The sequence below is a fragment of the Zeus faber genome (genome assembly GCF_960531495.2).
Source record: "Zeus faber genome assembly, chromosome: 22".
Lineage (NCBI taxonomy): Eukaryota > Metazoa > Chordata > Actinopteri > Zeiformes > Zeidae > Zeus > Zeus faber.
The window spans coordinates 5540487-5568030 of record NC_137209.1 but is presented as its reverse complement, the minus strand read 5'-3'; the positions used below and the strand labels follow the sequence as shown (position 1 = coordinate 5568030).

Here is a 27544-nt window from a genome sequence, read left to right as displayed (position 1 = left end):
CTATTTATGAGGCTGGGTTGTAAATGTATTTGTAATTATACGCCTATTGTGATATACAAAACCATGGTCATAACCTTGTAATTATAGATATACATACAGATTACATGCAAAGGTACTGGATATGTAATAGTAGTGTGCAAATAGCATGCATGTTACACCTACTAACTTACATGATATGCTCTTAGGGCCATTTGCCTGGCAAACTAAACAATGTAGATAGGTAGATAAATATGCAATAAACCTCAAAATGAACTGAAAAGTAATTAAAAAAAAGATATATAATAGTTCACAAATAGCTGATCATTTCCACAATTGTGAATTGTGTTTATTGTGTGTGTGTGTGTGTGTGTGTGTGTGTGTGTTGCCCCTTATTTAGTAATAATATTTGTGATCGGCACGTATCAATCAATAAGGAAGAGGGGAAAGGAAATAGAGGGTAAATCTGTAACCTTTTCCCCTGAATTTTAGGTGGCGGTGCGCTCGTGCTGGGTCAGGACCAGGACCAGAGGGGGGGGGGCTTCAACCCCGTCGAGTCCTTCGTGGGTTCAGTCAGCCAGCTCAACATCTGGGACGGGGTTCTCACTCCTCAGCAGGTAACTACGACCGGACAGGCCAGGACTAGTTTCACCCCGACAGCAGTACAGGTTATTTTATGCTTAACTTGAAGGAAAGGTCAACATCGAAAACTATAATGCCGAAGGAAATTGGCTGTAAAAATATTTCACGGTATTTGGATTTTCCAATATAAATTCCACAGTGAATATGTTATCAGGCTATTACTATTCTTCATTCTGCAGTGTGCATTCTTCTACTAATTTGGTAAAATGCGACACAAAATGTTTTTTCCATCAATAATTTTGTATCCGTTCTGGAAAAAGGCAAAACTAATATATTCCACTAAAGCATTTTAAGGTGCTGGAAAACGCACCATTAAAAGGGAACAAATTTCACTTAATTTGTTACCTGGACAGTGAACCCTGACGTTAAGCTAAGACTCGCCTCGTCTTTGTGCTTAGGTCAGAGTCCTGGCCAGCAGCTGTCCAGCTTCCCACGTAACCCACCGAGGGAACGTCCTCGCATGGCCAGACTTTCTCAACGGCATGGTGGGTCGGGTCAAGACCAACCTCAACAGCATCTTCTGCTCCGGTGAGGGTTCTCGTCACTAACCCGTCAACTTAAAGGACGATGGCAGTCGTCTTTGTTGTTTTGTTTCTTTTGTATGTACATGGCTGCAGACTGCAGACTTTTGTTTTCGAAATGAGAAATACGCCATTTGGTTTTATCGTATCTCATCATCATATTCGATTTTTAAAAAAGATGAAAAATAAGAGTTTGTCGCTTCATGTAGACTGCCCCCAACTGGAGAGCGCAGTGCTCCACCTGAGGGCCTCCACCGTGGAGGTGAGCCCCGGAGCCCTGGTGCAGCTCTCCTGTGATCCCGGCTTCTACCTGCTGGGGGAGCCCGTGCTTCAGTGTCAAAATAAAGGAGAGTGGAACCACCCGCTGCCTCGATGCGAACGTAAGCCTCTGTTTAATGGATATGACGTCAGGATGACGTCACGCTCAAAGCACTCAGACAGGCACTGAAAAGCTTAACAATTGTCCGATATAAGGAAAATTGTATAGTTCTGGACATGTGTCGGACGAGAAATGTGTTTTCGTAAAAAGCAACGGACACGTCATTGCATTTGTTTGTAGTCTTTGTAGAAGAGAGCCGTTAGGGTGCTATGGCTAGATTTAATGGGTCATCCATGACGTGACCTTTGAGCCGAGTCATTTCACCATCAAGCGCATGTCGCGTTCAATCGTCGGTGCTGACATCCAGTGGCCATGCACGGCACCTCTTGGTGATGGATAAAGAAAGAAAGCAATCCCCGTTGTTGTAGTCAAGTGTCTGTGGAAACATCCTAGTGACCTCTAACCTCTATAACTGTACCACAGGTGTGTCGTGCGGGGCTCCCCGCCCCATGGAGCACGGATCCTTCCAGGGCAGCGATTTCCAAGCGGGCAGCTCCGTGGTCTACCAGTGTAACCCTGGGTTCTACCTGCTGGGGGACGCCAAGGTGCACTGTGGAAACAGTGGCAAGTGGGGAGGAAACCCCCCTGCCTGCCTGGGTATGAACTTACTTTGTTGTTTTTGTTCGTTTTATGAGATTTGTGTAGAAGTCAGGGATTAGGTATATCATAATTGCCTTCATTATATAGATTATGCCAATATACAAGTGTAGAGTTCAGAGAGAATTTACTTCACAGCAAATTCCACTGAGGCTTACATTCGTGACCTACAGTTTTCACAGCAGTGAAATACAGTGCGATGTTATTATTGTTATTTTTTATTTTGTTTATTATACTAATATACTTGCCTGTGTGTGTGTGTGTGTGTGTGTGTGTGTGTGTGTGTGTGTGTGTGTGTGTGTGTGTGTGTGTGTGTGTGTGTGTGTGTGTGTGTGCAGATGTGGATGAATGTGCCCTGGGTTCTGACTGTGATAAGCACGCCAGCTGTCGGAACACAGACGGCTCTTACACATGCACCTGTATGCACCCATACAGCGGGGACGGGAAGAACTGCACAGGTACAGCAAATACACACGCACATGCAGTATATCCAGTACATGTCCGATGTTGTACACCTACATTTATGTTGTACCGTGCATAACGGTGTTTCAAATAGAAGCAGAATTGTACATTAATAGTATGACTACCAATACTGTGGTAGTCAAGTATTTTGTCATGTCATTTTCATTTTTCAATATGGTTAAATGAAATCAATCTTTCGTTCTTTCTTTCTTTCTTTCTTTCTTTCTTTCTTTCTTTCTTTCTTTCTGTCATTCTTTGTGTGTTTATCTACCAGAGCCAGTGAAATGCGAGAACCCTGGCTTTCCAGAATTTGGCCACAGAGATGGCAGCAACTTTCTGATGGGTGGTCAGGTGATCTTCAGCTGCCAAGATGGCTACGAGCTGGTCGGCAAATCCCATGTTCAGTGCTCGGAGACAGGAATCTGGAACAGCGCTTTACCGTACTGCAAAGGTGAGGGGCATTGTGGGAAGGTATGGGCAGTTAAATTGTGTGCACAATCATTTTTCTATATATATATCTAACGAGTAAAAGCTTTCAGAATAAAACAGTTGAAATGGGGAGAATTATGATTACCTCTAAACAATGTCAAAGCCATATGCTTGCATTCATCAAAAGTAAAACAAAATGCCTTATTATTACTATTATTATTATTATTATTATTATTAATATGATTATTATTATTATTATTACTATTATCATTATTATTTTTATTATTAGTAGTAGTATTAGTATTAGTATTATTATTATTATTATTTCCACAAATTTGTGTTTGGCATAATTTTTGTTTTCTTTATAGGAAGCAAAATTCCATTTTTTATTTTTTACTCTCTCAACCGAACCAGGCTACCTGCCTAGTACCAACATTCTCCAGGAAAATTCTACTATAAACTCCAAACACAAGAGTGAATACCAAAATCTGTATAATCAGAGAAGACAGTAATACTGAAAAGTACTAATGTAAAGGGGTACATAGATCCAACAGTACCATTTCTTTTTTGTTAATGATCACTCCTCAGTGTTTTGTGATATCAACACAAATTAATTCATCATAATGTATTCACATATGTACAGTATGTAGGGTACTGTGGTTAGATTCAATAGGTCATTTAATAGGATATACAGTATGTATAGTTAAGACCATGAATATTTGTTCTCATTTTAAAGCTAGCACTTACAGAACAGTCAGATTCAGATGACCAGGAACATCCACATTAAAAGACTTTTAGGGCATATAACAGCACACTTCTTACACTCTGTGTAATTAATGTATCTTTTAGAATGGCCAGTAGGTGTTGAGTTAGTTGAGTTAGTAGTTAGTTATCCCCACACTTGGTTCGGCTCAATCCACTATCATCTGGTATAGGACATAGGGCATTAAGCCCAGGATGCAGCGACGGTCCCCTCACAAAATAGTGTTGGGTGGGAACTTGTTTTGGCGCGAGGGGAATCCCCCAAAAAAATAAAAATAAAAACGCCACGTAAAACAGTCAGAGACATAGACTATGTCAAAACTTGCCATTTTCAGCATGGAGATTGTAGTTGTTGTTGTTTCACGTAGCGACGGGGAGGAGAATGCTGACTGAAAGAGTCGCCCAACTGCAGGCTTTATACCGACAAACTACATCCAGTGAGCTCAACTGGTGTGGAGTTAGAAACAAACAAAAACCACGTGGCTCGTTGCAGTGCTCTTTCTTTATCATTCAGGCAAAATCGGGAGATAAAAATACTCTCGCGATGCATGCGCTCACCCCCCCCCCCCCCCCCCTCCCACACACACACACACACACACACACACACACACACACACACACATTCCTCCTATTGAAAGAACCCACACACACAGACACTATGAACTGTGATTGTCCTCCGCTCGCTGGGCCCCTGCAGCTTATTATGTGGACAGCTGTGTCTTTGTCTCCCCGCTATGCCGGAGCGGCACAGTCGGCAGACCGACCAGCCCGCTGCCGCATCTCCAGCCTGGCTTTACGCCACATACCTTTTTTCCTTTTCTCTCTGACAGAGGGGTCTACTCACTGTCTGCACTTCCTCCCTTTTTTCTGCATTTTCAGCTCTAATGGGCTCTTGTGCTGTGTCAGAATCAGTTGGAATTCAGATTTCAATTCAAGGAGCGTAGTGCTGAAAAGTGAACGTTCTGAATGCAGTCCGGCCTCTCATACGGAAAGTGAGCTCGCCCGATGACTAACTGTGGTCGGTACATTTAGGGGAGACTCCCAATGAATCGAAATGGAATTACTGATGTGTATGTCCCACGGAGTCTGGCATGATTAAAAGACATGATTAGACAGCTTTGTCATAATAAAAGTTCACCCCTTTTTCATGAAAATAAAAACACCGATAAAAACCCTGATGGATTCCTGCCATGTCATTCTGCATTGAGAAAGTAAGCGTTGTGGCATGTTAAAAGTGTGCATTGTCGAAAAATGTATTATAAACCAGTAAAGTGTCTTTTGTTGAGTAATGCCACGCAAGTCTCAACAATGAATTGTGTGTCTATAATAGCAAAACGTTACATTTTACTTGAACACTGAATGTTGCGTCGTAGCTCTCTCCTGTCCAAGGCCAACTGTTCCTGCAAACTCCATCATGAGGGGAACCAACTTCACATATGGAAGCAAGGTGACTTTCAGGTATCTTTTGCACCCACTTACAGTGACTAAATGATGAGATAAGTTTGCTGGGATTGCTTTTACACAATTACAACTCGTAGTCAACCAAATGGCCATCTAGTTGTCATCATTTATCCTTTGTAAACCTCCATTTCAGTTCACCTCCAAGCAAATTTCTTTCCTATTTCCTTCTCTCTCCCCCATGACGTCCCAGCTGTATGAACGGCTTCCTGCCTCAGGTGCCATACGAGTACCAGTGTCTTTCCACTCTGAGGTGGAGCGGGACACCACCTGCATGTCACCCTGTGACCTGTGGGGATCCGCTACACGTGCAGCACGCCAACTACGCCTTCAAAGAGAATACATACCTATCCACTGTAACGTACACCTGCACTGCGGGATACAGGTATCAAAAATAGCAGTTACCACGCTGAATGAGTCTTTGAATCGGCAATAGCACGGACAATAAGCTCCAGGCTTGCCATGGATTCAGATGCGGGACTCTCCTGTTGCTGTCAAATTTTTTCTCATTGTATTACCCATTTTTGTGAAACTTTCCGAGGTTTACATCTGAGTTTGATAAAAGACGCCACAAAAAGTATTCACTAGTACAGTTGCTCGGGTCATAGTGGGTTTTTGGTAGCTGTTCTACTCCCGCTCGTCTTCCCTCTCCATCTCGCCATCATTTCGAGCGGTGGGTGGGGGGGAGGTTTGAAGAGTGCCGATAGGGTGCCACGCTCCTGACTCGTGTGTCTGTGTGAAGGCCACAGGGCTCCATGGAGGTGGTGTGCCAAGCAACGGGGGAATGGAGCAGGCCGCCCCCCCGCTGTACGGGCATTGTCTGTGGTGACCCCACGACCCTCAGAGACGCTGTAACTGTTGGGGATAACCATGCGCTGGGAAACAAGGTGCACTATGTCTGCAAAGAAGGGTAAATCCGGTTCAAGTCCACTCAATATACATTTGCATTTTAATAAGCCTGTCGTGATATACAGTAGTTAATGAATAATACCATAAATCTGGATGATGCAACGTTTAGACCGGAACGTTTACACATAAGATTTAAACCAAGACAGATCTACGAATGTTTACTCATTTGTAAAGGCAAACTTTTAATCAATTAATCTTGAGCCTAGGACAAGAAAGAACAAGTTATTTTAGAAGCCAGGTTAGTATATTGATTTCACATATGTTTCCAAACACATTCAAATTTTGATTTTGGTCTTTGAACCAAAAAACACATTACGATAAAAACATTCTGAATGCTACATTTTTTCCACAGATAAGTTTGCGAATACATCTGATATATCTGATCTTACAATGTTGAATGGTGAATGAGACCCATTTGTTACACCAAACAATAAATAATGACAAATCTTTAGGCTATCACAGCCACAGTTCAAGCCTCACAAAGTGCTTTAAGTACATTGCTTGTAGCACTAGCTACTGTATGAATACGATGTTGTGTCTTGTGGTATGCTGTAGGGGATGGGGGGTGGGCTCTTGCTCACTCCTCTGCTAATATTTTCTGTATTCATACTCTCCTGTTCTCCCTCCACAACAGCTATACTCTGATTGGCTCAGATACCAGAGAGTGTTTACCCAGTGGCGAGTGGAGTGAAAGCTCAGCCCAGTGTGTTCCACGCTCCTGTGGACCCCCGCCTGCCATTGACCACGCCGAGCCTTATGAGGGTCACCAGCTGTACGGGGACACGGCAAACTATTACTGCATCGATGGCTACACTGCTGGCAACAATTCTAAGATGGTGTGTAACGCGCAGGGTGTGTGGGCGCCCCCCGATGGACAGGAGGCCCCTGGCTGCATCGCAAACTTCTGCCAACGGCCGCCTGGCCTCCCCCACGCCATTTTAGATTCGGTCAGCAAGCCCAAGTACACCAGCAACACTGAGGTGAGCTACAAATGCGAGGAGGGATTCATGCTCAACACCACGGCAACCCTGAGATGCATGATGGGAGGAGAATGGGAACCGTCACCCTATGATGTTGGCTGCGTCCCAGTGAGGTGCTCCAAGCCCAATGGCATTGAGCGTGGTTACGTGATGGGGACCAACTACAATTTTGGAGCTTTGGTGGCGTACAGCTGTGACAGAGGCTTCCTGATCCGAGGGGAGAAAAGGAGGACTTGCAAGGCCAATGGCGAGTGGGGTGGGGTTCTGCCTATATGTGTACCTGTGACCTGCCCTATCCCTCCACTTCTCAGGAATGGCTTCATTCAGGTAGCGACCGTCAAGCGCACTGATGCACATTGATTTTAAGAAAGCTAGTTTAAGGAGGTAGTTAAACAGGAGTGTGTGTTGAGTGTATTGCTGTTTTAAAAGACACTTTTCATTTTCATTTCATTTCATTTTATACTCTAAGTTGATTGACACGTTATACATGTAGAGTTGCATAGACTACAGTGATACTTAAAAAAATAGAGAGGTAAAGATTATTCCCCTTATCACTTTAAAATAATATTAACATTATATTAATAACATTAATATTTTTTCCAATCCAACAGCAAAATTTCAGCCATTTATTTTCTAATCATCTAGCTGTCTCTTTCCTAATGTCTTCACAGAGCAAAGGCCGGTTCATCTTCAACAGCAGAGTAACATATGCTTGTAATGCTGGCTACAGACTAGTGGGCCGGCCTGACCGAGTATGCCAAGCCAACCGCCATTGGTCCAACAACGACCCTCCCTCCTGTGTCCTGCTGACCTGCGATCCTCCTCCAGACATTGTCCACGGGCATTACAGGGGTTCCGTGTTCGAGGTGGGCCGAAAGGTGGAGTACGTGTGCGACGAGGGTTACGAACTGGCCGGTGACGCTGTCTGGACTTGCCTGAAATATGGCAAGTGGGACAAGACGCGGCGCCCTCGCTGCTCTCCAGTCCAATGCCCAGAACCACCTCTGGAGGAGAACCACCTGGTTCTGAAAGGTCTGGATTCTGATTTTGGGATCGTGGAACTGTCCTGTGAAGAAGGCTATATCCTCCACGGGGCACAAATCCTCCACTGCATGCCGTCCCAGGAATGGAATGATACCTTCCCTGTATGTAAGCGTGTTCTGTGCGGACCTCTGCCAGATGTGGCATTCGGTGGCCCAACATCATCCTCTGCCCCCTTCTATTATGGTTCAGCGATGACCTACATGTGCATGGACGGGTTCACTTTGAGAAAAGAGGACTCAGTCTCTTGTCTGGCCAGTGGGCAGTGGAGCAGCCCTTACCCAGAATGCATCCCGGTAGAATGCCCTCAGCCTGCAGAGGTAACCAATGGCATAATTGACGTGCAGGGACTGATGTACCTCAGCACGGCTCTCTACAGCTGTAAGCCTGGACATACACTGGTGGGAAACTCAACAGTCCTCTGTGGAGATAGAGGCACCTGGATCGGTGGGGTGCCTTCCTGCCGCCCGATAGAATGCTCCGCCCCTAAGCAGATAGCCAACGGTCAAGTGTCTTACACAAAACTACAGTTCAGTCACAGCGCTACCTACTCCTGTCGTCGTGGTTACCGTCTTCAAGGCCCAGAGACTCTGACATGCCTGGCCAGTGGGGAGTGGGACTTGGATCCACCCGCTTGTGTTCAAATATCCTGCACCCCGTCCAAACCCATCGATAATGGTTTTGTAGAGGGACTGGACCATAGATTTGGTGTTACTATTTTCTACAGCTGTTTCCCTGGTTTTCAGCTCGTAGGCCAGAACCATTTGACCTGCGAGGAATATGGCTGGTCCAGTCCTGTCCCTGTCTGTGTTCCCTCAGACTGCGGCCTGCCCCCTCACATTGACTTTGGAGAATACGTAAGACTGATAGAAGATGATACAGGTACTACTGATAAAGATGCAGCAGGAACTACATCAGTCTCACCAATGGACTTGAGCTTCCTGCACAGGACACTGATAGTGTACCGCTGCCACAAGGGCTACGAGCTCACAACCCCCACAACACTGGTGTGTCAGGAGGATGGAGGCTGGAACGGAACAGCCCCCTCATGTGTCCCGGCAGAGTGCGAAACGCCCCCGGCTCCAGAGGGTGGCTGGTTGAATGTGACTGATAGCTCCCTCGGGAGCCTTGTGAGGTACGGATGTGAGGAGGGCTACGAACTGGAGGGTAAACCTGTCAGGCAATGTTTGTCTGGAAGACTCTGGACCAACGATGCACCGATTTGCCGTCCCGTATCATGTGGCGACCCGGGCGCTATAGCTAACGGCACTACTCATGGAAGTTATTTTGTTTACCCCAAGGTGTTGCGCTATGAGTGCAATATAGGGTTTCTCCTCAAGGGCGGCGATACTATAACCTGCCAATCGAATGGGAAGTGGGACGGGGAGAAACCCTGGTGCGAGCCAGTTTCCTGTGGTCCACCTAAAGTCCCTAGTGATATTACTGCTACAGGAGAAGTGTACACTTACGATAACCAGATAGACCTAATCTGCCAGCCCGGTTTTGTTCTAAAAGGTAAATCTGTCAGCACATGCCAAGCTGATGGCACCTGGAGCCACAAGTCTCCGGTCTGTGTTCCTGCCCTTTGTGGTAAACCTTTGCCAATTGCAAATGGCCGCATTTTTGGGTCTGACTTTGGCTTCCACAGCAAAGTGCATTATGAATGTGATGAGGGGTACACCCTGAATGGGGACCCCACACGTATGTGTCAAGTGGACGGATTATGGGACAAACCATCTCCTCACTGTGATGTCATCAGCTGCGACCCCCCTGAGGACATAAGTCACGGCTTCCTGAATGGCTCCAGCTTCAACTACAATGCCGTGGTGGAGTATGTTTGTTTCGATGGCTATGAGGTGGTCGGGGATCCTACCCTGCGTTGTTCCGCCAAAGGCTTCTGGGAAGGCATGGTGCCGCAGTGCCGACTCTGCACATGTCCTCTGCCGGCGCTGAAGTTTGGGGTCGTGTTGGGCCGCGAACACGCCTGCGGGGACAGGGTGCACTTCCGGTGCGGTGACGGTTACAAGCTTCTGGGCCCCTCTCAGGCGGTTTGTGAGAAGGGTGGAATGTGGAGCCCTGGGATGCCTGTGTGTGGGAGAGGGAGGTGCACTGCTGCCCCTCCTACAGTTCCTAACGCCGTCATGCGGGGAAGCAGTGGCGCTTTCTCCGACATGGTCACATACAGGTGTCGACCGGGATACCTGGCAAAAGGGTACCCACACCTCTCCTGTGGAAGAGTTGGCAGGTGGGGGGAGCCCAGGATTAGGTGTGAACCCATAAGCTGCGGAACACCTCCATCTGTGCTCTACGCTCAGGTGGTTGCAGAGGTCTATACTTTTCCAAGCCAAATTACATACAGGTAAATATTACTGTGGTTTATAATTGTCTGTGGTCTTTAACTTAACCTGTTTCAATAATTCCCGGATGACTTAACCCGAGAAGTAACACATTGTTTTGATAATCAGACATTCCATTTTTGTTGCTAGATGAGCTGCTGCCAGATAAAACATTTCTGATTAGTCACAGTGATTTTTCAAATTGTCACTGCTAGGAGAGATGTCATGCTTCATTTCCCAATTTTCTGAATGTTTCTGCATTTTAACAGTATATGTACATGACTTGGTAGTTTGAGCAAATGTACTTCTCTAATAGATAGAACGTTTGTGAGGTTTCACTCATATTTCCTTTTAAATCTTCCCCAATTCATTTTCACTTTTAATTCCTTGTGTTTAACTCCATCTCCTCCCTTCTTCATTTATTTTAATCTTTTCTTTTCTCAGATGTGAAGAGGGCTATGAACTTGCCACGCAAACCGCCTCCCTGACCTGCCACAGCGACGGCAGTTGGTCTAAACACAGCGTGCGGTGCCGTCCCACCCCATGTCCACTGCCCACCAACCTCTCCATTCCTTATTTGGTGGTTACTGGGGAGGAACTCACTCCAGTTGGGGACACCCTCACTCTCTCCTGCTTTGTTGGGTTCCACCTGCAGGGCTCAGCACTCACGGAGTGCCAAGTAAGGAACAATGTTCACAGGTGTTTTGATGTTGCTTTCTTGTCCGGTACTCTGAAACAAATGTATCTATCTATCTAGCTATATCAAGTTATATACCTGCGGTTTTTCAACTGGTGGCTCCAGATCCAAAATGGGGTTGCAGGTTCATTTTGAGTGGACCGCGGGTGTATACTTTATGTTTTACGTTGTTCCTACGCTGTGCTTTTATTTTAAAACTGTTTCCAACTGCAGAGTGTGGCTGTCGTGACCTCATATCACCAACGTCCCACATATCACATCATCACACAGTCGTTCGGTCGAATTAAATCAAATGGAATCTTATCAGATTGTCCCTTGCTACGCTCTCCACAATGCTGTGGCAGTTTTGCCTACCACGCTGGGACTTCTGGCACAGAGACACAGACAATGGGGTTGTACACAGCAGTTTATTGTAGAGAGAGGGGTAGTTGGAATTAGCCCAGGAGCAGATAGACATGTGTCATGACATGGGCTCCTATCCTGAGTGTGTGTGGAGGTGGGGGTTTTACCTGTTGCTCATTGGACCAACCAACGTTCAACAGGTATACAGCCACTCTGATCCCAGTTGCCTAGACCCAGGCCAGGTGCGGCTGCTCAAACCAAACCATCCCCACACCACAAACGCATTGTGGGTTAATTTTCTGAAATTATTTTGAAAATCTTCAGTTATGTTTGGGACTAATGTGGATCCTGAGGTTATGCCCTTGCGTGCAGTATCGAGCGGAAACAATGAACTGAAAAAAGCTTCTTTCTTTTCTCTGTCCTTCCTGCTTGGCTGTGGGTGTGTTCAGCTGGGTGGACAATGGTCTCCCAGCCTCTCCTCTATCTCCTGTGAGCCGGTGGTGTGTGACAAGCCCCGCCCTCTCTCTCACGGTGTCACGGAAGGGAACAGCTACGGTTACGGGGATATCGTCACGTACTCTTGTCTCCCTGGTTATGAAATGGAGGTAATCAAACAAACAAGGAAAACATGTTAATACTGTTTTTTTTTTCCTCACTAGCATGACTGATGTATTAAACATGACGGTGCATCTGCCATTCACGTCATTTACACTGAATTATTTTCAACACAGGGAGACTCTATTCAAACCTGTCAGGGAGACAAAACCTGGAGTGGAGCTCCACCACAATGTGTTGGTAGGTTTGTGCCTGACTGTGTGTGTGTGTGTGTGTGTCTGCGCGCATGCGTCCGTGTGTGTGTGTGTGTGTGTGTGTGTGTGTGTGTGTGTGTGTGTGTGTGTGTGTGTGTGTGTGCGTTTGGCCTTTGATCTTTTGTTTCCCTGTGTGTGTTTGTGTGTAAGTAGAACATTGTCTGAATAACTAGATAACAGCAATTGATAATGATGCCCTTTGGAGCTCTTCATTAGAACGTGGGTTTTTCCTTTACACTGCAACACTCAACCCCACACGCCTCTCTGCCCTCCCCAGCCACCCAGGGTTGCCACAGCCCTCAGTTGATGGTGAACGGGAAGGTCCAGGAGCACCACCTGAACACAGGGCGCGCTGTGGAGTTCCAGTGTGACAAAGGCTACGCCTTACTGGGAGACGCCCTGGTGGTGTGCATGGGAGACGACACCTGGAGCTCTGCTTTCCCCACCTGCCGACGTAAGAGCCCGAACTCTGCCTGTGTGAATCCGCACGCATATGCTGTCAATATGCAGTTCTTCATTCCGTTCTTTTCTTCCATACTACCTGTAGTGTGTCTCTGATGTAAATCCTGGCCATGGTTTCTCCCCCACAGCTAAGTCGTGCCCAGCACCTCCGGGATGGAAGGGCTCCACCAGTGGGAACGTTTCCATGGAGGAGTTCCATGTCGGCCAATCTTTGCCATTCACATGTCCCAAGGGGCAGCAGGCCAAAGGCAGCGGCACCATCACCTGTAATCCAGACCAGAGCTGGAGCCCCATCAGCGCTGTGTGTGAAAGTAAGCACATTGTTTTAATGGTGGCATCAGTATTATTTTCATTGCTTCAATAACCCACCCAACAGAACATAGCGCTTGAACAGGGATTTGAAGTAGCTGTGGATAGACAATCAGATGCTCCATTATTACTTTAATAGCTGCTGAGATATCTAGCTCTCCGGATATCCAAGATATAAAGTTACCACATCCAAAATTGGTGGAAACTCAGTAAAGACATGTTTCACGAACTTTCACTTCCTCTTGAATAATGCAAGGAATATTGTTTTCCCTTAAACAAATGTAACTTTCAACAACTGTCATGGGCACTTCTTACAGTTGCTGGGGCTTCACTAATTTGGATTTAAAATATGATAGCAATATAATTGTTCAGAAAAACCAAATGCCTGGAGATCACTAAAACATATTTCACGATAACAATATTAGTAACTTTTAAGTAAAAGGTAATGCAGGTTTCGACACCCCCAATGATAACCACCAACACCATTCAAAGTGGCGGCTATTGACCCCCTCTATCATGCTCCTTTACAAATATGTATATATCTATCTATAGTTTCTAATATCATTTTTTTCTTTGTGAAATCTGATCACAGTAAATGGCTTGGTAATGAATGATACGGGAACTGACATCAGAGCTGCCGGGTCTCACTCTTCGACCGTGAGACGCATATCAACCAGTTTACAAGCCACACCTCGTTTTTCTCACGCTTAGAATGCCAAAATCAGTAAAATTGCTCTTCAAAAAAAAAAAAAAAAAAAAAGATTCTACCTATATATTTCTTCAGTTGCGCCTGCTCAGTGCCCGTCACTGTTTGGGTGGTGGACGGGAGATCCTTTCTGCACGCACGTTACGCGACCCTACTGTTAGGAGGATAGGATTAAACTGTATATTAGCCAGCACCTACGTACATACAAGGGCGGATTCAAGGTGTTTGAATTACTAAAGAAATGTAGTTGTACATTTCTGTATGTTCTGCCTATCGTAACACCTGCCAGACCTGCATGTGCACAGCACTCTTCACTGGGCATGGTTTCATTTTACAGTCTCCCTGTCCTCTCCTGTACTATTCCATTTCTATTTGATATGCCGTCTTCTCCACCGCTGAGATTCTGTCCAAACCAGTGCGTCTGCATCAAACACTCTGCTTCTGTCCTGCATGCAGGCTAATTATGGACTACTTCTGCCGCTGCTATGGTAACCTTTTGTCACACACTCCTGTGATCTTTCTTCAGTATGGTTGGTCACCAATTTGCTTTGCATTTGCATGTTGTTTTTTAATGCGACCACGTCCCTGTAGTAAAATCCTCCCCTGTACAACCAAAGTGGATTTGTGTTGAAAATAAAATGGCTGAAAAGAGAAACAACTCGGCACAACTTGCCAAAATCACAGTCTCGCACATTTGGATACTATGCATGAAATTCACTCTTTTCACAGGCAAGGAAGAGAGGAAGAGATCTGTATATACTGTATACAGTGTTTGTTACAGAGCCTTCCTTGTGCTGCATCCCTTCTTAGTTGTTATGTGACATTAACCAAGTCTAAATAAACAATAGGCGCTTGAAATGGCTAATGGGACGACTGATTGGTAGAAGGTTAAATTCAGGAAATCACATTTATGCTGCGTTCACATGGAAGACAAGAGACGGCAAACCTGAAGTGATGTTAGTGGACGAGAGCATGACGGCAGGCCGGCAAAGAACACTGGCAACGGCAATGATAAGCGGCATTTGCCGTCAAAGTTAAAATATTTTACATTGTTGCCGTCCTCTGCGACGGAATTACAGCCGGATGTTACGTACAGTAGCAACCTTACTGACATGGAGAAAGTGAGGACGTGAGCGAAAGTGAGCAACTACTGCTGCGGCTGCAGGAGTTTTGCGCTGCAGTGATGGACCTGGTAGATGGCGTTTTCTCTGGAATGCCGCACTTAAATGGCTTAAATACAACGTTTTGATATAAAAGTTGTTTATTCATTGTATGAAGTGCATGGCGGCCGTTTGGTGCTTGTGGCGAGGAAGCAAATGGAGGATTTGGACGTGGTGGTCTCACGTGGTGCGGTTGGTCCGGTAAAGTTGCAGCTCCAGGTTATTACTTATATGATAATATAATTACATATGAATAACTAATAATAAAATAAGGTCTTCTATTGCCAGTGGAACCCAGGTGATCAGCCATTGATCACTCAGTTAACAGAGCATCGATCACTACCAGGAAGCAGATCTCTATAGATGCGCTCTCTCTCAAAGCCGCTTAACAATATCCATAAATATATCCATACTGTGAAATAACTCATTGTCCAACCTGCCTGGAGAGAGATGTTGTGCTTTGTAGCCGGCTTGTGCAAAGTTAATCAACTATGAATTACAGCCCTTTTGGAGGGTATTGAACATTCATTTTGGTTTTCAATAAAATATCAATAGTAGGCTGCATTTTCTGCAAGTTCTTTTACATTACATTTAGCAGACGCTTTTATCCAAAGCGACTTACAATTGTTCAAACACCGACAGACGCAGCCATCAGGAGCAGTTGTCCTGCTCAAGGACACTACAGCATGCTAGCAGGAGGAGCCTGGGATCGAACCAGCAACCTTTAGATCACTAGACGACCAGCTCTACCTCCTGAGCTACCAAGTTCTTATATACTATATAACAACAGACAAAAAATAATTTAGTTGAATATATTTTATTTCAGTCTTTGTACATCATCATAGCAACATATCGTCACGCTTGTTTCGTTTTACCGTCGTACCTCCCCCTCGCTCCCCCCGTGCCGTTCCGAAAGTGGCGTTATCCCATGCCGTTCACAAAGTGCCGTTACGCCGTTCCCCTCTACTGTGTTCCCTGTGAATGCGGCATATGACCATGAAAATATATGATTATACACTTACATGGTGGGCTGGCCCAGTAAAATACAATGCAATACCATCTATAAATACTGAAAGGCATCAGGTTTATCAACACTGCCCCCGAATGCAGTTTACAGACAGCAACCCTACACCAGGAATCTTAATTTAAGAAATGTTAAGAAATCAAGAATTCAATTTGAAATATCTCCAGATCATATTCAGACATTGCTTGGTTCTAGTCCTGGTGACGAGTGAGCTTCAGGATAGTGAGTTACACTCCTTGAGGTTGCAGTGAGTAACACATGGGACCTTCCATTTGGGCTGTTGCACAGGGGTGTCCTGTGGCCCCCCTCTCCACGTGGCCAACGGGGTGGTGCGGGGGGCGGTGTTCCAGTTCGGGGATGTGGCGGTGTACTCATGCTATGGCGGCTACACCATGGAGGGCCCCGGAAGGAGCAGGTGTCTGGAGAATGGCACCTGGACAGCCCCTCCGACGTGCAGAGGTAGAGAGAGCACGCAGAACCCCTTCTCGTGCGTTGGACCACGGACTCCCTCTTGTCCCGAGACTTTCCTGACACACTTGACGTTCCTTTGTCACTATCCCTGTTTGCTTTTTTTTCCCCAACATGATAACAAATCTGTCTTCGACTGCTTACCCCCTAGTGGTGCCACCCTCTCCATGGGCGGAGTTAAAGGCATACTGTGCAGAATTTTCCTCATTCATTTGTTCTTTTTGTCTTTTTTTTTTTTTTTTTTTTTGTGGTCACCCTGGCGGTGTAAAGTTGAGTCCTGGTTGCCTCTTGTTTGACGACCCCTGCCTGGTCTTCGTACTTGTATTGAATTAAAACATACTTGGACGTAGAAATGTCTTTGAAATGAAGCCACATATAAAGCATGCCCACTTTGGTTTCATCTTCAGTTCAACAGGAACAAATAGTGAACCGCCCCAAAACATCCTCTTTTTTTTTAAATTTGCTTTGACGACAAAAAGCTTTGTTGAGGCAGAGTATTAGGCAACGGGTAGTTTTGGCGGGAGATTACACTAAAACGATGCCAAATCCTGCCAGATATGCCTTTAAACTCTCTTGCAGCTTTCACTTTTCTCTTTCTAACCCCTACTTCTATACACTGGATACTTGGGGGGGGGGGGGGCATAGTCAACAGATGGGGGCAACATTTCAATTATTTAAATAGAAGGAAGGTTGTGATAGGTGTGTTGAGTTTCGATAAAATGATTCAGGTTGTTCATACACACTTCAATGATCAGGCCACAATAATGGACATTTTTAGAAGCAATTCCTTTTTACGTGACCGCTAACCACATCAATGTTGGAGGCAAATAAATCTCTCTCTCTCAAACAATAAGTTGATTTCACTTCAGAGCTTCATGTCCCTCAAGGGGAAATTGGCACTGCTGCTGGTTGCTAATGTGACTTAAATATACAGTAAATATATTTTTTGTTAATTTTAAAACAGGTTGTTCATTGGTACAATCTGTAATTCCCATGTTTATATGGTGCATTCATTTGGTTGGGATTTTTAACAGAAGATTCAGAACAACGGTTACAGCAGAATATTTTCCATAATCCAATCTAACAGTTAAAACATGACAGAATTTGCGGGATGGGGGAAATGCAGAGGTTATAACTCTCCAGTCACCGTTCCCTGTGTGTGTGTGTGTGTGTGTGTGTGTGTATGTGCGCGCATCGCAACTGTGAGATTAATAAAATTATGATTCTTAATTAATTCTCCAGGTTTTCTGTGTTACAGTCTTGAGCAAACCTGGCCAGTTCTGTTTCTGAGATTTTCGCAATTTTTTCTTTTGTAATAAAAAACAGAGGGCAGGGTCTCCCTCAAAGACTTTACGACATCACTGAGTCTCAACTATTTCGACATAAGGCCGCAGGTTCCAACAAAGCATGCGGGCGTGTGATTTCCTTGCCTTAAAAAAAAGGTAGAGTAGGGTGAGCAACACAAATAGTCGGGGTGTTTACCTTCAGCACAGTCGTAGGCGGCTGCAATCTCCCTGCGACGGAGTGGCCGCATGTGAATGCCCTCGTTGTTCCGGTGCATGGACACTGCACGGCCAAGGCTTCCCTCACACACACACTGCAGGGATGCTCCGGATGCGGCTGTAAAAACATGCAACTCTCCTCTTCACTGTACTGTAGAATGGCTTGAACACCTTGACCTCATATGTGCTTGTCTCGTTATGAGTGTAAATGGATCTCTCCTCATGTGTATGTATGTTGGGGTGTGTGTGTGTGTGTGTGTTTTCTTTCCATCAGCTGTGTGTTGGCTGAAGTGTCTGAATGGTGCCGCCTGCCAAAGGCCAAACACTTGTTCCTGTCCAGAAGGCTGGATGGGACAGGTTTGTGAAGAACGTAAGCATTCAACCACCGCCAAATATCATTCACAAGACAATGTGCAAACAATCCTTCAATATGCCATACACGCAGAATGCTTTGACTGAATGTTTTACAAGGAAATGAATTGGAGCGGGGAGGGGGTTAAGGTTTTTATTCAATAGCTCCACAGAGCCCAACTGGCTCAACCAGATACCAGGATAACTAGAGAGTGCACACAACCATGGCGGGACTCTGCAGCGACCCAGGTTCAAATCTGGGTCTGCCCCTCTCTCTCTTCACTGCACTCTATTAAAAAACAGGATCATTTGATTTGTTGCCACCCTTCACCAAATATCTCCAGTAAAAAAAAAAAAAAATCAACCAGTGTTTTAGGGGTTTCCAACTTTTTTCCTCATAATCCTTCACACCTTTTGAGAGAAACAGACCTTTATCCGACAATTGGTGTGCAGTCGCAGTACTGAAGTATTTATCCAGGTACTGAAACTGATGGCGCCTTACTTATTCCCTCAAAATCATAACCTGCAGTTGAGATTTGATCTACTATTAAAGTTGACAAGTGTTTGTCATCAAAGGTAACATCATCTATTCATTGAAGGCCTGTGTATCCAAAAGGATACATACATGTATGGTTAGTTCTGTTATCTTGACTATTCAGTATTAATCACATAGTAACTTCTTAACCCTTAATGTCCTATAAAAAAAAAAGTAATTAATTAAAAAAAAAGAGGTTCTAAGCTCAGCCCTTGGTTTCTATGTTTTCAGTACACATTACATTGTGTAGTTTAGCATTTGGATGCTTTTTCCAAAATGTCTTACAATGCAGTACAGTACTAGTTTTGTTTGCCCCCCCCCCCCCCCCGCATGTTAGGCAGTATGATCCTGAAGCAAATAGGAATTTTAGATTTCCAAGATTAGTCAAAGACAAAAAAGGAAAAATGATGACCTAAGATTATTTCCCAGTGAAGCCCCCCCTGTTCTCTGTCATCCACTAACAGCAATCTGCATACTGCCGTGCCTGAATGGAGGACGCTGCAAGGCACCCTACCAGTGCGAGTGTCCCAACGGGTGGACGGGTACACGCTGTCACACTGGTGGGTGAATGTGTCTAAGTGAATTGTGCATTTTTTTGGGAGTGTGTGTGTGTGTGTGTGTGTGTGTGTGTGTGTGTGTGTGTGAGCCTTTCCACATAGGGTTTGAAAATAACTGATGTAGGATGCATATAAGGAAGGAAGCCTCCTCAGGGTCTCCCACCAACTTACAGCAGACATTTGTGTCAGTAGAACTGACTTGATATCCTCAGTTGCTGTAGGTGCACGTGTCATTCAGCTGCAGGAAAGTCATCCATGTCTCGTGCCTTCTTAACTTCAAAACATCAAAAACTGACATATCTCACATGAGTTTGGTATTACTACCAAAAGTATTACCTCTGCTAAGGAAGTGATGCATCTTCGGTCTGTGAACAAAATATGTATTTATGCCGTCATGAGAAATATCTTTCTTTGGCTGTTGATTTGACCTTGGCTTCTCAGCGTATTTCTCCCTATTGTAATTCTCACTGAAACGCAATAACAGTTAAGGAGAATAAATAACCTCATGCTTTTTGGTTTCGTTCAGTAAAAGTGGATTTTCCTTGTTGTATAAAGTTCACTTGACCTTACCTCTTATGTCACGATGCAAGATCAAGGAGATTATTTTGATGGTGTATTTGAAAAATCGGTTGATAATAAAAATCTCTGTTCCCACTCCACAATTGTAATTGGAGTCCATCCCTAAATCTAGCCTATCAGTGGGGGAATGCATCTGAGATTTGCAGAATAATTTAAAGGGGACAGTCTGAAAAATAAATAAAATAAAAAAATCACAGCATAAGCCAACAAAAAAAAACTGCATCAGTAAAGAGGCTCAGCGCAAGTCAAAGCTCGCCAACAGGAATACATGGATAGTTCAAAGACAGTGGATCAATGCCACAAAACCGAATCATTACCTCTGTGACCCAAAGCTGGAATTTATTGCATGGCTGCCAGTCGGTTTCTATGCAGGACCAATGCCTCGCCCCTGAACTTTTCTGGGAAGTTCTGGGGCAGAGTGTCAAATAGAGCGCCACCATCATAGAAACAAAGGCGTCCCTTCTTGAAGGGTGCAATTTCCAGCCAGGGATACATCCGCGTCCCATCCGGGCCCTGATTTATTAGATCAGAGCCTGTGTCCGATCGGTGACTGAGCTGTGACCAATTTGATCAACTTACAGCATTTATATTCTTTAACTTAATACCACGTGATCGCCCAAAAACCACCAAGCGTTAATAGGGGGATCACTTTCTGTGGATACTTTGGGTGACAGACATAGATCAAGGACTCTTTACATGTTAGCGATATGCACAAATTGTGACATAGTTTGATGAACAGGATGGCAGCCAAAGGATGACCACTGTGCTCAGACTGCAATGATACAGCCATTTTGAAGTAGCCAGGCGCCTGAGCAGTATTCCACATGCCAGCTTCGCTCTGGAGAACTGCACCTGCATTACGTTTCAATTGGTAACATGGCTGCTGTTCTCCATGAACCAATAGGAGATAGAGACAGCGTGTGGCTGTTCTGGTCATACTCAGATGATGTGAAACAGTTTTCTTCCAGAGCCTTGACGTCTACAGCTCACTGCTCTAGAGGATAAAAGAGAAGTTGTCAGTCTGGTGTCAGAGAGCTTACTAAAAACAAAGATTCCGCAAAGCTTACCATCAACATGGTGTCAAAAAGCCACCACTGAGAGTAAAAGTACGCTGAAAGGAAAAACAAAACATTCAAAAGGAATCAAACATTTCAAGGCTGAAAGGGAAATCAGTTGGTAATTAATCTAAAAATATATATTCTTTTTTTTTGTACCTCCAACACATGCCAAAGGTCATCCTTAAGTGGCTCTGCCCAGCATGTATGAGCACACAGCCACACCAAACCAAACAACCCAGCTCAACTGCTCCTAAGTTCAAAGTCCCTTTTAACTGTTTGTACCAGGAGGAATCATGCCAAGACCATTGATCCGATTGAATGGTTGTCATCAGCTTGGAGGGATCAAAAGTTTCGATGTTAAACACCTGAGGTAGATATTGCCATTTAAAGGCCCAACCAGCGCCTCAAATCCTCCCCAAAACGCCAGCACTCGATTTTTGAGTGTCAGTAAAATACCTTAGAACTCTGCAGTCAAGGGTCAGGGGTGGAGGGGATACTATTTCCATTTCCTGTTGACATTAAATGCAATTGTCACTGACCAGTGTCACTGTATAGACAGCTACAATTTATTTCAACACAATTAACAAAGCTCTTTAATAAAATTGAGAGGTAGTGTCTAAATTATACAACATTTGAGAATATATAACCTAAACCAATACAGATTTCACCTAATTTTTCATCATTACACAAGCATGTTTAAAGTGTGACATTTTCAAAGTAGGCAAGCGTTTGTTTAATTGCAAATATAATGTATGCAACAAAACAATGTGGGAAAACAGGCATTTGTACAAGAAAGATTTGTCATCTGCCACGCCTCTTTTTTCAACTGTGGCGACACATTCTGCCTCTCGTTTTGGAGTCTGCCCATAAATGGTCTCTTGTCACCACTCAACCCAGGGCTGATTTTAACATACATTTCTTTTAGCGCTAGGAGCACCTGCAAACAGTTCATTTAGGTTCAAGAAAGCCGAATAAAGTGTACTTTGATGGTGATGTGAAAGAGTCCGCTCTGTCCACAGCGGTCTGCGCTTCGCCGTGTCTGAATGGAGGGAGATGCATCAGGCCAAACAGATGTCTGTGCAGCCAAGGATGGAGTGGACATGACTGCTCCAGGTAACACACACACACACACACACACTCTTCTACTGTCTTTACTCCAGCCAAACACACCCCCAGACCATAATATGTCACGTTGTGCTCTTTTCCCTCAACAGAAAACGGAGATCGGGTTACTATCATTTCTAAACTTGCCTTCCTGCCCCAGCTCATCGAAGGAAATTTTTGTACAATCGTCACAATTTGAAGCCATTCATCTTCATCTCCTGAGGAAGCAAAGCAAGAACCATTTTGTAAAATAAAGCTGTATTTTTTCATATAAACAGTATTAGACGTATGCTGCTATATACATGTATGATGTGTAAAAACTATTGATGTGATGTCCAATGTATATGTGTAAACTATTCTCACATTTTTATTAAAGCATAAAATGCCCTAAAAAAAGTGTGTAGGCCATTTCTAAATCTTTTTTTACATCGTATACAGAATACGATCTTCAGAACAGAAAACACAAGAGCATCACTTGACTTTCAAAGCATTTATTCATCCTGACCCATTAGAAAGAAAAGAGAAAAAACACAAGCACCAAGTTTCAAGTTTCTCAGTCTCCAGTTCGTTAATTTGGTCCACTTCAGTAGTAACAGCATAAAGATACAGATCGAACTCCCAACAGCAAACTTATGAGATACAAAAGCAGCCGTAAAACCTGAACGGCAATTAAATCTATGAACAGGTACCGACATTGAATAGTTAAATAAACTTGTATTATAGAATTCCAAGTAGGATTGCAGCTGTCCTGGAGACAGGAGGCCCTGATTTAGATCCGGTGTGCGATTTGAGCAATGCACAGCATTTGTCGCATTAAAATTTGACCGCCCAAAATCCCCAAGTGTAGGATATTGATTTTCAGTGATCTCTGGATGACAGCCATAGTACGGTGATGCTTGACATGTTAGTGAGATGCACAAAAGGTTCACTGTATTCAGATAGCAATGATTTACCCTTCAAAAAAATAAAATAAGGATTTGGCAATTTACCCACCATTATAGATTACCACTACTTTAGAGTGACTAAGAGCCCCAAGTTGGGGAAGCTAAATAGTTGGAAAGACAGGGAATTAGACAAGTTAGTTACTGTGCAGGGGTTTATTTCACAGGGAGGAATACATTGTTAGAGAGCATGAGTGAATACACAAGCAACACTATCCCTTCTGGCCACCAAACTAGACAACATAAGAGCCTCCACAGAGCCAACAGTGCTTTTTGTATTTAAAAAGTCGGCAAATGCTCCCATCTCAGCCTCGACACTAGCTACTGCCATGTCCGAACCTGGACAGAAAATTAGTTGTTTAAAATAAGGCAGTTATGTTGTAGCTTCTTAGCTTTTGGTAGGAATGTTAGGTAAAGTACCAGAGGAAGTATACAGCTTTGAACTAGACCCAGAGACTCCGTCAACCATGCCTGAGGCAAGACGCCACATTGCAGCTTTCCAGAGAAAAGCTGCATCGGTAGGCATGTCCTGGTAGAGGGACGCCTGGAAGACTGGCACCTGGGCAGGCTTCCACATGCCAGATTTGCGCTGGAGAACTGCATCGGGGTTCAGTTGGTGGCGTAGTGCCTGGGTAGGCTTGGCCTGGTAAGCAGGAGCCTGGGTGGGCTTGGCCTGGTAGACAGGCACCTGGGAGGGCTTCCACATGCCAGCTTAGCTCTGGAGAACTGCATCAGGGTTCAGTTGGTAACGTGGTGCCTGGTAGGCGGGCTTGGCCTGGTAGGCAGACTGCCTGGGCGGGCTTGGCCATGCCAGCTTTGCTCTGGAAAACTGCATCGGCCTTGGGTTTCAGTTGATAACGTGGCGCGTGGGCGGGCTTGGACTGGTAGATGGGTGCCTGGGCGGGCTTGGACTGGTAGACCAGTGCAGCCTGGTAGGCAGACTGCCTGGGCAACATTCCACATGCCAGCTTTGCTCTGGAGAACTGCATCAGCATTGGGTTTCAGTTGGTAATGTGGCACCTTGTAGGCGGGCTTCCACATACCCGGTCTGCTCTGGAGAACTGCATCAGGTTTCAGTTGGTAATGTGGCTGCTGTCTTCCAGGTCGACTAGAACCCAGTTCTCCATGACCAATAGTGGATAGAGACAGCATGCGGCTGTTCTGGTCATACTGAGTTGGTTTAAAATATGGTTCCAGTTTAGAGCCTAGATAGAAGATTAAAGAATTTAGCAGTCTGGTGTCAGAGTTCAATAGAACCAAATACACCATAGTTGCTTACCATCAACATGATGTCCAAAAGCCACCACTGAGAGCAAAAATACCCTGAAAAAAAATTGAAAAGAATTAAACATTAAGGTTAAAAGGGAAATCAGTTGGTAATAAACCTAAACATACTTTTTTTGTACCACAAATACATGCCAAAGGTCATCCTTAAGTGGCCTAATGTCAATCTGCCCAGCATGTATGCGCACACAGCCACACCACACAATCCAGCTTAACGCCTCCTACGTTCAAGGTCCCTTTTAACTGTTTGTACTAGGAGGAATCCAGCCAAGACCATTGATCTGATTGAATGATTGTCATCAGCTTGGAGGTATCAAAAGTGTCGATGTTAAACACCTGACGTAGATATTGTCATTTAAAGGCACAACCAGCGCCCCAAATCATCCCCGAAACCCCAGCACTCCATTTCTGAGTGTCAGTGAAATACCAGAGAACTCTACAGACAAGGGTCAGGGGTGGAGGGGATACTATTTCCATTTCCTGCTGACATTAAATGCAATTGTCACTGACCAGTGTCACTGTATAGACAGCTACAATTTAATTCAACACAATTAACAAAGCTCTTTAATAAAATTCAGTATTCTTTCATGCCGTGCTGCTAGGCTTAATATGTTGTGTTTCTATTTCAGTATTCATTCTGTTTCTGTTCTGACTACTCATTCTCATTTGTATAATACATTTAATCATTTGTAATCATCATCGTTGCATTGTCTTAATTTAAAATAACTCCACATTTTTCACTACTCTTCACCCAGGATTGATTTTAATATTATTTAGTGTCAGGAAAACCTACAGACAGTTAATTGTTTTATTATTATTATTATTATTATTGTTTGTTTATTTATTTTATTTTTATTTTTATTCGTTCATTCTGTCCTGTGGATGACCTGTGTGATGTCAAGAGCACAGCTTTTTGTTCACAGAACCACCACCAATCCCCCTCTTTGGAAACTATCTAACCATGTTTTGGTCTTTAAACAACATATCACTCCTCTAAGAGAGGGAGAATCACCATGGGTGGGACAAATAAACATAGAACCAAACAACATGTACATGGTAAAACAAACATTGAAACATCAGATGATAACATGTGTCGACAAAACAGAGTTAATTAAGTCCAGGAAAACTGGAACAACAATTGGTCACGTGGCCTCTTCCTGTCATTGTTATGGCAGTAAATGAAGGAGGAAAAGGAGAAGGATGTAACCAGGAGGGTATTGGGGGTTTGTTCAAGCAGGTGCTGGTGGTGTATGTGTGCCTGTGATGGGTCAGTCTGTATGTATATGTATGTGTGTGTGTCTGTGTGATGTGTGTGATGTCCACTGCTGAGTGTACGGGACTTGTCCCAATTAGCTCTGGTGTATGAGGTCCGTATTGTATTATAGCACCTCCAAGCAGCGGAAAAGGCCCTGAAGCCACCCCTGAGACCTGTGGCCATATAGACACTCCACTACCACAGGAAAGCCCCAAACGCCCTGCCCTGCAGCCACAAGACCACCCAGCCCCCAAAGAAGCCGGAAGCGTCCGGAACAACACCCACACTCGGCCCCGAGGAGCATAACCCAGTCCCAGAGAGCACAAGGAGATCCTGCACTCCCGAGGTGCACACATACAACCCTTCCCCACATGCAGGGAGAAGACACAGGTGCAGAAACTGGGCCACAGGCCAGGTCTCACGCCACCAGACAGACCTCGCCCGAACGGCAAGCCAGGGTGTCCCCCATACCCACCAACGACCTGCAAAGAAGGTGAGGCCCACTCCACCACAACCGCCGACGCCCCATTCAGCCGTAAACCCCGAGCGCGTAGCGGAGTGTGCTCAGTCGGATGTCAGCTTGTGATTGTTAGAATACAGTGACTGAACATTGGTCACACAATGGGACACTTACCTTTTGATTTTAGGAAAGGAAATGTGGGCTTGCAACTAATGTCATACTTTCTGGCTACATCCTTAGAAGGGGCGGGGGGCAACAGATTAGAACACAAATAAGTGCCCCTGGACAGTCAAACTCAATGCAACTCTTTTCCTTAAAGCCACTTATTGAGCACATCAGCTGCTATTCTGTGACATTACAATGACTGATGTGGAGATTGTGACAGGCCTTTTGTGCTGGAAAACATCCCTGCCCCCCCGATGTCTTTCATCAGGTATAACTTTGTGCCAAGGCTCAGAAACAAATTTCCCTCAGCCTCTAGGGATCCCATTGTCCCAGCTGACAACCCAATGCACACCCAGTGTTCTCTGGTAGGTGTGTACAGCATGGTGTCATGGTAGAGTATAAAAACATTCCACTGTCAGAACAGAAGGCCGACACTTCCCAGCTGGGAACAATTTTAACATCTACCCCCACAGTTTGAAGACAAGCGACCCTGATTTAGATCCTGTGTCCGATTTGAAAATGCATAGCATTTGTATCCCTTTACAGTCTGACCAAAAATAAAAGTTAATAGGAAATACATTTTTGGCACTCCGGTTGACAGCCATAGGACGGCAATGCTTTACATGTTAAATATGCACAATTTGTTTCTGAAGATGGTAGAAGGCAAAGGTTCACTGTAGTCAGACAGCAATGATTTACCCTTTTTAAAATCAGTTGAGGATTTGGCAATTTACCCACCATTATAGATTACCACTGCTTTAGAGTGGCTAAAACCCAAGCTGGGGAAGCTAAATAGTTGAAAGACAGGGAATTAGACACAAGTCAGTTACTGTGCAAGGGTTTATTTCACAGGGATGAGGAATACATTGTCAGAGAGCCTGATAGTGACTACACAAGCAAGAAACACTATCCAGTCTGGCCACCAAACTAGACAACATAAGAGCCAACAGTGCTTTTGTATTTAGTCTGCAAATGCAGAAAATTAGTTATTTAAAATAAGGCAGTTATGTTGTAGCTTCTTAGCTTTTGGTAGGAATGTTAGGTGAAGTACCAGAGGAAGCAGACGGCTTTGAACTAGACCCAGAGACTCCGTCAGCCATGCCTGAGGCAATACTCCACATAGCAGCTTTGCTCTGGAAAGCTGCAGCGGTAGGCATGTCCTGGTAGAGGGATGCCTGGGCGGGCTTGGCCTGGTAAGCAGGGGCCTGGTAGGCGGGCACGGCCTGGTAAGCAGGGGCCTGGTAAGCAGGGGCCTGGTAGGCGGGCACGGCCTGGTAAGCAGGG

At 44.8% G+C, this 27544-nt stretch overlaps 1 protein-coding gene across 4 annotated transcripts in view; it reads left to right on the top strand.

Annotated features, from left to right (window-relative positions):
* svep1 (sushi, von Willebrand factor type A, EGF and pentraxin domain containing 1) overlaps positions 1-22541 on the top strand; it is a 94736-nt gene extending 72195 nt beyond the window's left edge. Inside the window, exons 28-48 of one of the 4 annotated variants that reach the window (XM_080023253.1) lie at positions 469-593; positions 1017-1146; positions 1349-1519; positions 1942-2115; positions 2454-2573; positions 2852-3028; positions 5142-5226; positions 5420-5611; positions 5969-6136; positions 6770-7442; positions 7787-10515; positions 10937-11171; positions 11981-12136; positions 12263-12326; positions 12618-12794; positions 12931-13113; positions 16290-16460; positions 18246-18341; positions 19322-19417; positions 22071-22164; positions 22266-22541. In XM_080023253.1, coding sequence (XP_079879379.1) covers positions 469-593; positions 1017-1146; positions 1349-1519; positions 1942-2115; positions 2454-2573; positions 2852-3028; positions 5142-5226; positions 5420-5611; positions 5969-6136; positions 6770-7442; positions 7787-10515; positions 10937-11171; positions 11981-12136; positions 12263-12326; positions 12618-12794; positions 12931-13113; positions 16290-16460; positions 18246-18341; positions 19322-19417; positions 22071-22164; positions 22266-22296 — 6047 coding nt within the window. In that variant the 3' untranslated portion in view covers positions 22297-22541. The remainder of the gene's footprint in view (positions 1-468; positions 594-1016; positions 1147-1348; positions 1520-1941; positions 2116-2453; positions 2574-2851; positions 3029-5141; positions 5227-5419; positions 5612-5968; positions 6137-6769; positions 7443-7786; positions 10516-10936; positions 11172-11980; positions 12137-12262; positions 12327-12617; positions 12795-12930; positions 13114-16289; positions 16461-18245; positions 18342-19321; positions 19418-22070; positions 22165-22265) is intronic. The other 3 variants (XM_080023255.1, XM_080023254.1, XM_080023256.1) reach the window with 3 other exon arrangements.
* The last annotated feature ends 5003 nt before the right edge of the window (positions 22542-27544 follow it).